The sequence below is a fragment of the Carcharodon carcharias genome, chromosome 11 (genome assembly GCF_017639515.1).
Source record: "Carcharodon carcharias isolate sCarCar2 chromosome 11, sCarCar2.pri, whole genome shotgun sequence".
NCBI classification, from domain to species: Eukaryota; Metazoa; Chordata; class Chondrichthyes; order Lamniformes; family Lamnidae; genus Carcharodon; species Carcharodon carcharias.
Genome location: NC_054477.1, coordinates 47,218,842 through 47,231,526, shown reverse-complemented (window position 1 = coordinate 47,231,526; position 12,685 = coordinate 47,218,842). Strand labels below are relative to the sequence as shown.

The window sequence follows — 12,685 nt, the reverse complement described above, 5'->3', positions numbered from 1 at the left end:
TCTGAACGCATGCTGCATTCATAACAAAGTAAATGAATTAAGGGCCCACACTGAAGTAAATAATATGATCTGATAGCAATTACGGAAATGGGGCTGCAGGACGACAATGATTGGGTCCTTAATATTGAAGGAAAAATGACATTCAAGAAGAATAGGAAGCTAGGTAAAGGTGGAGGGGTGGTGCTGTTAATCAAAGAGGGCATTGGTGCAATAGTTAGAGATGACCTTGGTTCAGGGGATCAGGACGTAGAATCGGTTTGGGTGGAGATGAGGAATAGCAGGGGGAAAATGTCATTAGTGGGAGTGGTCTACAGGCCCCTAACAGTAGCCACAGTGTAGGACAAAGTATTTGAGAGAAAATATTGAGTGTTTGTGATAGAGGAACAGCATTAATCGTGGGTGATTTTAATCTACACATTAACTGGAAAAATCAGATTGGCAGTAGTAGCCTGGATGAGGAGCTCTTAGAATGCTTTCGAGAAAGTTTCTTAGAGCAGCATGTTCTGGAACCAATCAGGTGTAACATGACAGGGTTACTTAATGACCTTAGAGTAAAGGCACCCCTATGTAACAGTGACCACAATATGACTGAATTTTACATTCAGTTTGAAAGGGAGAAGAGTGGATCTAAGAGTAGCATCTCAAACTTAAATAAGGGCAACTATGTGGGGATGAAAGCTGAGCTAGCTAAAATGAACTCAGAAACTAGGCTAGAGGATAGATCAATAGAGAAGCAGTAGCAGAATTTAAGGGGATATTTCAGAGTATTCAGAATAACTACATTCCTATTATAAAGAAAAATTATAAGGGGAGGGCCCACCATCTTGGTTAACTAGAGATGTTAAGGAAAGCATCAAACTTGAGGAAAAAGCATTCAACTCTGCAAAGATGAGTTGCAGGACGGATCATTGGACAGAATATAAAGAATGACAGAGAATGATTAAAAGGTTAATCAGGAGAAAGAAATTAGATTATGAGAGGAAGCTAGCTAGAAACGTAAAAATGAATAGCAAAAGTTTCTACAGATACTTAAAAAGGAAAAGAGTAAGTACAGTGAGTGTTGGTCCTCTAAAGCGTGTCAGTGGGGGGTTAATAGTAGATAATAAGGAAATGGCAGAGGAAATGAACAAATATTTTACTTCTGTGTTCACTATAGAGGATACAAAAAACATTCCAGTAATAGCTGCAAATCAGGAGGTGAATGGGAGAAAGGAACTTGGTGAAATTTAAATCACTAGGGAAACAGTACTGAGCAAATTGATGGAGCTGCAGGCTGGCAAGTCTCCGGGTCCTGATGGACTACATTTTAGGGTCTTAAAAGAGGTGGCTAATGAGGTAGTCGATGCGCTGGTGTTAATTTTCCAAAATTTGCTAGATTCTGGAAAGGTTCCATCAGATTGGAAAGTAGTAAATATAACCCCTCTATTCAAGGGAGGGAGGGCAGAAAACAGGAAACTATAGGCCAGTTGGCTTGATGTCTATTGTGGGGAAGTTATTAGAATCGATCATTAAGGAGGTTATAGCTGGGCACTTAAAAGAGCTGAAGGCAATTGGGAAGAGTCAGCATGGTTTTGTGAAAAGAAAATCATGTTTAACCAATTTATTGGAGTCTTTTGAAGGAGTAACATGCGCAATGGATAAAGGGGAGCCTGTAGACGTACTGACATACTGTACCTAGATTTCCAGAAGGCATTTGATAAGGTGCCACATCAAAGATTATTATGGAAAATAAAAGTGCATGGTGTAGTGGGTAACATATTAGCATGGATAGAAGATTGGCTGGCTGGCAGAAAGCAGAGAGTATACATAAATGGGTATTTTTCTGATTGGCAGGACTTGACGAGTGGAGTCCCACAGGGGTCTGTACTGGGGCCTCAACTTTTTACAAATTATATCAATGATTTAGATGAGGTGAGTGAAGACATGCTAGCTAAATTTGAAACTGACACAAAGATAGGTAGGAATGTTTGTTGTGAAGAGGACATGAGGAGGTTGCAGATGGATATGGATAGGTTGAGTGAGTGCACAAAGATCAGGCAAATGGAGTTTAATGTGAAGTTGTTCACTTTGGCAGGAAGAACAAAAAAGCAGAGTACTACTTAAATCAAGAATAATTCTGAGGTGCAGAGGATTCTAGGTATTCTAGTACATGAATCACAAAAAGTTAGTATGCAGGTACAGCAAGTAATTAAGAAGGCTAATGGAATGCTATCCCTTATTACGAGAGGGATTGAACAGTTATTTGCTTCAGTTATACAGGGCATTGGTGAGACCACACCTTGAATGCTGTGTGCAGTTTTGGTCTCCTTATTTAAGCAAGGATGTAAATGCATTGGAGGCAGTTCAAAGAAGCTTTACTAGATTGATACCTGGAATGAGTGGGCTGTCTTATGAGGAAAGGTTGGACAGATTTGTTTCCACTGGAGTTTAAAAGAGTGAAGGGTGATTTGATTGAAGTATACAAGACCCTGAATGGCCTTGACAAGATAGATGTCAAAAGGATGTTTCCACTTGTGGGTAAATCCAGAACTAGGGGGTACTGTTTTAAAATTAGGGATCACCGTTTTAGGACAGAGATGAGGAGAACTTTTTTCTCTCAGATAGTTGTGCAGCTTTGGAATTCTCTGCCTCAGAAGGTCATTGAATAATTTTAAGGCAGAAGTAGATAGTTTCTTGTTAGTCAAGGGAATCAAAGGTTATCGGGGTTAGATGGGAATGTGGAAATCGGAACACAAGATGATCAGCCATGCTCTTATTGAATAGCAGAGCAGGCTTGAGGGGCCAAATGGTCTATTCCTGTTACTATTTCTTAGGTTATGTTCCCAGGTTAAAATTGGGTCTGTTGTGTATTCTCAGCATTTCTATTTTGATTACTTTTTATTTGTACATATACAGCAAGCACTCAAGGAAATATAACTAGAAGAATTTGAGTTCTTGTATTTTTCATATTTACAACCATTTTTATTTGGTTAAAAATTATTTGTAATGCAGACCAATTTCTTATCAATTAAGAAGTGAACAGCTTTGCAACTCAATGATTTAGATGTTTGCAATTTGAATTTAATGCTGACAATTGTGAAGAATTGTATACTTGACATAATGTGCAGCATATTTATCCAATGATTGAAATACATAGCACAAGAAAAGGACTCAAGAATAACAAGCAACTGCAATTTGAGACAGTAAGTTAAGTAATCTTTCTAAATAATTCAAATGTTAGGATACACAGCCAGAACAGTGGACTATAAGTCTAGGAGGTATTCTTGTGGTGTTAGTTCCTTAGAGCATTAGTATCCCAGTTAATATGTTACATAAATTTCTGCTCTATACTAGACAATCATTAGTCAATTGATTTTAAACTGGGTCTGTAGTGCCTGAATATTCTTTCTGAGGTATAGAACCAGGTAGCTTTTATCCTTCTTGATTGATGTCTTACACTCTTTAGCTTCATTCTTTGTTGATCCTCCTCCTCTCCCTTGATAACAGCATTCAATTGCGTTCTCATCGGGAAAAGTCCTATCTCTTCCTAAAATGCCATGACTATGGATGGGGAGAAGGGAGAATTCTGAAAATCTTTAGGTGGGATGACCCTGAAAGAAGCTGTCAAGCGTAGGGGCCCGATTTTCACTCACTCAAAACCCACTCATTACAGAGTTAATATTGGGCCCTTTTAAGTCTTTGTGGGCAAAAATACAGAAGAAAATGCTTCTAAGCTACAGGAATCACTACTCAAAATACCTCTGAAGAGGAAAACAGCTCTGAAGAAGTCATATGGACTCAAAACGTTAACTCTGTCTTTCTCTCCACAGGTGCAGTCAGACCTGCTGAGTTTTTCCAGCATTTTTGTTTTTGACTCAAAATACCCATCACCTCCTCCTTGCTCATACAGGTGATCCTGGCCACTGATTGTATACCTAAATGTTTTGTTACTAAAGGGTCAGGAGCATGGAGAAGAAGATGCCAAACAGCATGGGAGATAGGGCGCAGCCCTGTTTCACTCCATTCTTCACTCTGAAACTGTCAGAAGTGGAGCAATCAAACTGTACTGTGCAGTGCATGTTGTCAAGGAAGGAACGGATGGTAGACAGCCAATTTTCCCAAAAGTTTTCTTGAGTCCTACTCAGCTGACGGTGTTGAGTGCCTCAGTGAGATCTATGAAAGTAAGGTAATAAATACCCTGTTCCCTACACTTCTCTTGTAGTTGGTGTACGGAGAAGATCATGTCCACAGTAGATTTGCCATTAAGGAAGCCACTCTATGCTTCCAGGTATACTCAGTCTGCAAGTAGATGGAGTCATTTAAGAATGATCCTAGCAAACACTGTCCTTGTGATGCTAAGGAGTGAGATGCCCCATAGTTGGTAGGACAAAAACACGGATGTGACAGTCCTCTCAAAGGCAGAGCTCCCAAGTTTGTTAGCATGCATCAAACAGAAGCGGCTTCATTGGGCACATCCACAGGATGGAAAACGGTCGCATAACCAAGAACTTTCTGTGTGGTGAGGTAGCCAGAGCCAGATGACCAATGGAACAGCCAAAGCTCCACTTCAAGGATACTTACAAGTGTGACATGAAGGCCCTGAATATTGATTATTGTACCTGGGAGTCATCAGCTGACGATAGCGGAAACTGTCAACACTTTATGTGGGCTGGTGCGCACACCAACATGATGGCCAATGGCTTGGCAATAAGAGCCAACACCGAAAACGCCAACCTATAAGACATTTGGAAGCTTCATGTACGATACTTGCGGCAGAACCTACATCTCAAGAATTGGCCTCCAGCCATTAGCAAAGGTTCATCATATGAAGACCCCCATCTGAACTAGTTGTTTGCTGCATGTCCATCATCTTCAAAGATGGAAGGATGCTGACGATGTTGTGAGGAGGCAATAGCAGTCTAAAACCAGGAAACTTGCAGCTACTATATTGCTGGCTCCACAGAAACACATACAAATACCATTGGTACTTGTTGGATGGATCACAGGGAGGTTCAAAAATACAAGGAAACTCATGGGTAGCCTTTTAAAAGCAAGGAAGCGGTAGAAATAATTGCCACCCAAATGTCTCCATCATAAAATTTCCTAAGGCATTTATATACCTTCACAGAAAATAGTAAGGAGATTCACCCACAAAGAGAACTGATTACTTCAGTTAAATATTAAAAGAACATACAAAATAGAGCATGGAGCTTGATATATTTATTACATAAAATAATTCTTCTAACATGTTATTTTTCACATCCTATACATTGAAGCTTTTCTTTTATCAGCAATACTCAAGTTCCGTACTACAAAATGACTAATTATAATATATTGCTTCATCATGCATCATAATCTGATTTCTTGCTTAACACTTTTGTTCAATAATCGGATAGCCTAATGAGAAATAATTCTAATTAAAATGGTTTTTTATATATATACACACACACATATTACTGTGAAATTACCTGCATGTCACATGTAGTGTCTGGTTAATACTAATGACATGTTGCTTAGCTCTTAGACTAAGTGCAGGAGTGAGGAAGTCAGATGAGCCTGAAAAATAGAAAAAAAGATTTTTAATTTTCCTCATTGAATTTCAAGCTAATGAAACAAATCCAGGGGCTGAATCTTCTGGAGGTGATGGGGGACTCAGCCACTACTTAGAGAGCCGACGAGAGTCCTGCTCTGCCTCTTTTAGGGAAGGTCCACTGCATCATGTGCCACTCAGGCACTTGACAGGCCAGTGGCAGGCCTTCCCTCAGGATCAAGGACCCCGGGGGGCAGGAGTCATGCGTGCCAAGAGCTGCCAGCCAATCAGAGGCCAGCAATTCTCTTGAACAGCAGCACCTGTGGGGTAGCAGTGACCAGTACAACACCCACCATAGCGCCCTAAGTTCCCAGACCAGAGGTGAATGGTGGTGGGTGGTGAGGAGGGCGGGTCAGCAGCAAGGACAGAGGATGGTTCTCAGAGGCACACCCCCCCACCCCCCTCATCTCCCCACACTTCCCAATGCCAGGCCTCTTGATCAAACACTGAGTGCCTATGAATGAGGGACCTCCCTTGGAGTCTGCAAGAAACCCCATACAGAATTGCTGGTCATGAGCAAAACCCCTGCCCGCTGCTGGGTTAATACCAGCCGCAGCAGGATGAGGCCCTTAAGCAGGCATTAATTGCCCTCTTCAGGGGGTGGGAAGGCTGTCCACAGCTCTGCCCACCACAGAAATAATCAAGGTTGGAGTGGGAAGGCAGCAGGGGCCCCACCTGCCATCCTGCCTGATCAAATGGCCTTTGCCACCAAATTTGGCATGGGGGAGTGCGCAGGATTCTGCCTTAGGTTTTTATTCCAATTCTGAATATCCAGTTCCTACTGAGATTATAAACAATTACAACCATAGGTTTTAAGTACTGAATACGAAGTTAATGTGTACCCTTAAGTAAGGTCATTAGGACAGTTTCCCAGCTCCAGGAAAATCAATTTATCATGGGTAGTATATTTTTAAATTAGTTTTATAATTATAGCAACGTAAATGGAAACAACACCAAGCTATAAAAACTGGGTTCTGTGAGAGTTACAGTGGGTAAATATGAAACAATGAATGCCTGCAGTTCACAATAGATTCAATACAGGAAGTCTTATTATACTGTACTTCCTCGAGTCCCTAAAGGTTGCAAAAGATACAAATCTAAATTCAATAGAGGGTTGCCCCATTTCCTTTTCAGTTTAATAAAGTCTGCCCTGTCTAACAAATGAAATATTGTTTCATTTTCAAAGTAGTTACATTCAAGGTTCTCAATCAGGTAAATTATTCTCTGCTTTGACCCTGTACTAAAGAATTAAGAGTTAAAATTGTGTGTTTGTCCCATTTCTAGAGGTGCAGCTATCAAAAGGCATCAAGATAAAGTTCTGACATCTATGTTAGAAGTTTTATCAGAATGCTTTCCAGACCAACACTTAATAAAACAAATCTTTCTCTGCTAGCTTGCAAAAAAAAGTACAGTTCATTACCAATATATTATCTTCTTAACATGAAGATGTATGGTAATCCTAGGGAAAAATTTTCCCTCTGTTGGGGGGGATGTGCGGGAGCGGGCACAGGTGGGTGCACCTCCGATTGGCGCCCCCGCTTGAGGGTGCGCTGCCATTTTACACTGGCCCGCCCAGTGTGACGTCCGCTCAGGAGAGCTTTGCGCTCCCTGTGCAGGCGGGGGGGGGAATTCCTTCAGCTGGGAGTGCGCTGTGTCACATGAGTTGGGACATATCCATAACTTTTATTGAAAGCTGGTTTAAAAATTTACATACCCTCATGAAACCTCATCCCCCCGTGGATGAGGTTTCATGCTTTTTCCAAAGCCCGTGAGGGCTCCTGTCCTGTCCGCCAACCTTAAGGTTGGACGAGCAGGTCCATTAACGACCTTAATTAGTTTTTCAATGTCTTCAATAGGCCGTTGACAGGTTGACGGGTGCACAGCTGACTCGGCTGCACCCCTGCCAGCCTGAAAATGGAAATGACGCGGGGTGCCATCGGGAATTCCACCACACGTCATCCCGCCTCATTTTATGCATTGGCGAGTGGGTCCCGTCCCCGCTCGCCGATTGGAAGATCCTGGCCCTAGTTTTCAAAATGTACATATTTTCTTCAATAACTGAAAATTAGGTTCTGTCAATAAAGTATTGCATTCTCAATTTAAGTACCAGCTTTAACTTATATATCTGTCATTGTTGGCTTATTGTCACTGATTTTTAATTGGGGAGGATTGTTGATAAAGAGTTTGTTGATCAATCCCACATGTAGGAAGCAAACCATTTGTTGAATGTTGACAAATCTTGAATTTTGTTAGTGGCGATACACAAAAATCACTTTCAAAAATACCTTTTAACCTTTACTTTAACTTCTACCCAAGCACTATTAAAAATTTAACATTTTTCATAACTCAGTGACAGAGCATCATTCTATCACCAATCTAAGTGCTTTGCATTACTCTATGGTCTGAGATGTTAGTATGTTTTGCTGATCACTCACTGTTGATCTCTATGTATCAGGCCAACAAACTGAACATTTTAGTGTCCTTGGAGCTTATTTCTGTCCAAACAAACATTCTATGGAATATTTGGTTTCTGCACTATTATGTAAAAAGCAATGCTTTTATTCAACCATTAGTTTTAAAAGGCTAATGCACCTAATGGTTCTTTTTTTCAATTACTGAGCTTAGCTACTTAGAGATTTTACAAAGAATATATTGTCCTCCACTTCTTGCAAATAATTTTCTTAAAATTACTCAAAAATTAAACTTAAAGCCCAAAATATTTTTTAAAATTAGCCCTCCCTCTTTATTATTGACATGAAAATACTATCTGATATATTTCTAACAATGTCATTTTTAATCTCTCCTGCCCAGGGAAGCCTGTGAGGGTAGCCAGCTAGCTCCCTGGCCAGTATTTTTGTGAACATGTTCAGGAGTGGTAAAAGAATTATTTGCTTTCCAGTTTTCCTTTCCTCCTGAAGGGAAGCATCTGTCATCTGCTCGGCATCTCTCATTGTGTCAAGACTGAAATTAGAAATTTAGCATGTGGTGAAACCAGGAGTCCAGATCCACATTTCTTGCTTCACCACGCAGTAAATTGGAGTTGTGCCTCTGCACAGTCAAAATTATAAATTATTTAACTTGTTCCTATTTGTGACTTTTTCAGATTGCATTCACAGCACAGCAATGTGCAGGAACAATATCACTTCTGTATTTTTTCAAATACAGCCATGGCTTCGGACACAAAAAATCTTCAGATATATAGCTACTTAAATACTTTGAGAGAGAAAGTAGATAACTGATTGCGAGTTGCCCAGTCAATAAAATTTATTTGGGTTTTTATCTGCTAATTGACAAAGGTCCACTGGAATTTGTTCTAGATCATCTACAGTTCAAACTATTAATCAATAAAATGGAGGAAGCACTTCTAGTAACATTGGCCGGAATTTCCGGCCCCGTTGGCGTCGGGCATCATGGTGGTTGGGGCTGGGTGGGGGGGGGACAATATGGCAAGAAGGCCAAAAATTGGTTTTACGTCGTCGTGAAATCAGTTTGTGATTGTCCGCTCCACTGGTCAATGGTGGGCCACATTTCCTGCCACTGCACGTCAGGAACGTTATTTTAATACATTTGCATCTAATTATAAGCCCTGCTCGCAGAATAATCCCCCCATGTCATACTTACTGCTAACGTTGGTATGACTTTAGAACAGCATGCTTCATGACTGCCTTTAAAACGCGTACACCTAGCAATATGAACTTGGAGGGAAGCTCGGAGATGAGTGCACACAACCTTGCACAGCGCTTGTAGGACACCAAGGAAGAGGCACCATGCATTTGCAGGGGGCACAGGCAAGTCGCTTTTTCCCAGCTGGCTTTCAGGGCAGTGCCAAAGAAAGGACTCCAGTGTGGGTCAGTTTGGAGGGGCGGGGATGCGGAGGGGCAAGGCAGCACAGACAGATTGAAGAAAATACTCAAGCACATGCCAGGGAGGTGGGTGGGGGGAGTGGTGGAGGGTGTGGGGGTGAGGCAAGGTGAGGAAAGTGGCCACGCACTTGGAAAAACTTGTCAAAAGTAAGCATTCATTTGCAGCTGAGACCATTCAGCTGCAGCTTCAATGACATGCTTGGGCTTGAACCTCTGAAGCTTTTCTGCCCACTCAAGCAATGCTAAAGCATGAAAGCGCCACTAAATGCTCCAGAACTTTTCACCCCTTGGGTGCAGACTGCAAATTAATGTATTTTAGCGGGCAGTAGAACAATTGGCCGACTAGGCAAGTTGTACAATCCCCTTGCGAAAGGTGGCCATGGCACAGTCACTGGTGGGGGTGCTCACAGCTCCTTACAATGTCTTTAAGGTTTGGACCAGTAACTATTATGGTTCAAGCTAACAGCGCAGCCTTGCAGTGCAGGTTAGGAGAATAACTGAACCTGAGCTGAGGGCACAGCATGCAGTCCATTGGCCGAAGCTGCCACCAGTCGGTCAAGTGGAGCGGGGCAGAGGAGAGTGGGATTTTGGACAGCCGTTGAGCACACTAACACACTGGCCATCCAAGTGATGGCCTACATTCTCCTGCATGTGTGAAGGGGCCTCAGACTTAACCAAGAGAGCTTCTTAGTACACCTATGTTAACCCACACATCTCTTTCAGCTTGCAGGAGAACATCAGGATCATGAAGCCTGGTGATTTAACAGTATGCCTCAGGCTTACAGAGACCAGAGAAGAAGAAGAAAGTGGCAGAGGTGCCTGGCTCATCAAAGGGAGGTGCACCTCTCTCAGGATGAAGGGGCAGCAGGGCCTGCTGCGTACGCAGCTGAAGAACCGTTGCTCGTAAGGGCCCTGCTAGACCCAGAGTCTATCGACGGCACCTGTCATTCTTGCATGACCGAAAACCAGTGTCGCCGAAGGCTGACCAGTTCTCCAGACAGGCACAGTCACATATGCCACCTGCTGCAGGGATTAGTGCCACAGGGACATGGAGGGCATCCACTGCCAGTGGCCGTGAAAGTGACTGCGGTGCTCACATTTTATACTATTGACTCCACAGATGACCTGTGCAGGATCTCGCAAGCCTCCATACACAAGTGTATCCAGGAGGTCATGGACCCATCTTCACGAAGGCAGGAAACTTTGTGCATTTCACTCGAGATCAGGAAAGACAGGAAGCAAGAGCGCTGGGATTTGCGCAGATCTTAGGTTTTCCACAGGTGTAGGTTGCCGTCGACTGCACTCACCAGGCGCTTAGATCTCCGTCGCAACAAGTAATCAACAACATCAACCGCAAGGGCTTCCACTCATTAAATGTTCAGCTGGTGTGCAACCACCAAAAACACATCCTACATTTCTGTGCACAATTCCCAGGGAGCGTCTACGACTCCTACATCCTTAGCAGGTCTCAGATCCCTGACGACTTCCACAGTCCAGAGAGGCTACAGGGTTGGCTCCTCGGGGTCGAGGGCTGCCTACAGAGTACATAGCTGATGATGCCCATGTGGCGGCCTCAGACTGCATCAGAGCGATGGTTTAACAAGGCTCATGCCACAACCTGGACTTTGGTGGAGCAAACCATAGGCATCTTGAAAATGTGGTTCCGGTGCCTCGAGATGTCCAGTGGAGCACTGCAATACAGTCCCCAGAGGGTGCCATGCATCATCGTCACTTGCTGTGCGCTCTCCAAACTGGTGCTGCAATGGAGGTAGGACCGAGCTGAGGAGAAGATGGGGGAGCTGCACGTATCGTCTGATGAGGAGAACTTCAAAGAGGATGAGGGTAAGGAGGCCTCGAAGGCCAGGATGCCGTTGATGAGGACATCGCACTGGCCAGACGAGGCAGGCATGCTTAAGAGGCCCACATAGCTGCAAGATTCGTGAAGGATGACGATGAGATGCAGTGAGGACAGTCGTGATATCCTTACCTTGCATCTTTGAACGTTTGACTCCTGTGTGGCTTATGGCAATGGACATACCCTCAGTGCTCAGGCTTATGTCATGGAGATGCAGCGGGGGCCTTAATAGTCGCTAGATTCCAGGAGGATGATGACAACATGCAGTGAGTACACTCTGTACATCTTCACATAGCCTCTGTGAATATCTGACTCCTGTCTGGCTGAGGGCAGCTTACTTGCATTCTGTGATCATATTATGGAGACGCAGCTGTGAAACTTTAAATTCACCTGATCCTTTGTTCGCCTTCAGCACTTGACCCTTCAGGAGCACAGCGCCACCGGTCACCGATTCTGAAAAGATAGGGAGCCAGCCCCATCTCAAAGGTGCTGAGAGCACACAGAGAGAATGATGAAGCTCTGTGATGCCTGCCCACAACATTCTGGCAGCAATGACAAGCACTATCAAGGTGCAGGCATCACTAATGTGTCCAGTGAGTGTGAAGCCAAACCAACATTTTGGTCTGAAGGTTACACACTGCACAGGGAAGAGGCCCTGGACTGAGACACCTGCCTTTATCTTGTGCAGGAACAAAGGTTTCACATCTGAGTGACACGAACACTGCTCATCAGAACAAGGAGCCATCGGCATGGAGACATTCTTGGGAGTTTATTTACAATCATGAACATTATGTACAAGTGATTAATACCCATGCCACTACATCTTCTCAACCTTCCTAACCCTGCCATTACATCTTGGTGCTCCCCCGACATCCCCCGAGATGGAGGCAGCCTACTGACTGCTACACCCTGTCTGTGATGACCTTAACGGGTGTCCTCTGGGGTCGAGACATGTAGGGCCCCAGCCTGCTTTTGGGGTCCTGCTGTGTGGGAGTGGCACCCTGTTCAGCCTGTGGAGCTGGAGCTGCTGGGGTCACAGGAAGGGGGGAGTCGAATGGGCCAGACACTCCTGGAGTTACCTGGGTGGATGGCACAGGGTGTGCATCTGCTGATCCTCATATGGGTGCATGAGGACTCCTGGCTGACTCCTTGAAGAGAAGCAGAAGCTGGAGTGAGATCGAGCTGCCATGTATCTCTCTCATGTTGACACTGTTGGAGGCTAACTGTGGCGTCAGTGATGGACCGATGTCCTGGACCAAGGTCTCCATGGCGGCCATCATCCTACCCATGTTGACCTCAGTGCATTGGCATGCCGGTGCTATCGCCTCAGACTGAAGTCAGATGGACTCTTCCATCATGCCTTGCAATCTGAGAAATGCAGCGGAGATCTCTTCCTGA

At 43.8% G+C, this 12,685-nt stretch overlaps 1 protein-coding gene across 3 annotated transcripts in view; it reads right to left on the bottom strand.

The window, feature by feature from the left end:
• flt1 (fms related receptor tyrosine kinase 1) overlaps positions 1–12,685 on the bottom strand; it is a 243,360-nt gene that overhangs the window by 186,987 nt on the left and 43,688 nt on the right. For all 3 annotated transcript variants that reach the window (XM_041198845.1, XM_041198847.1, XM_041198846.1), the window contains exon 2: positions 5,448–5,535. In XM_041198845.1, the coding sequence (XP_041054779.1) occupies positions 5,448–5,535 (88 nt within the window). The remainder of the gene's footprint in view (positions 1–5,447; positions 5,536–12,685) is intronic.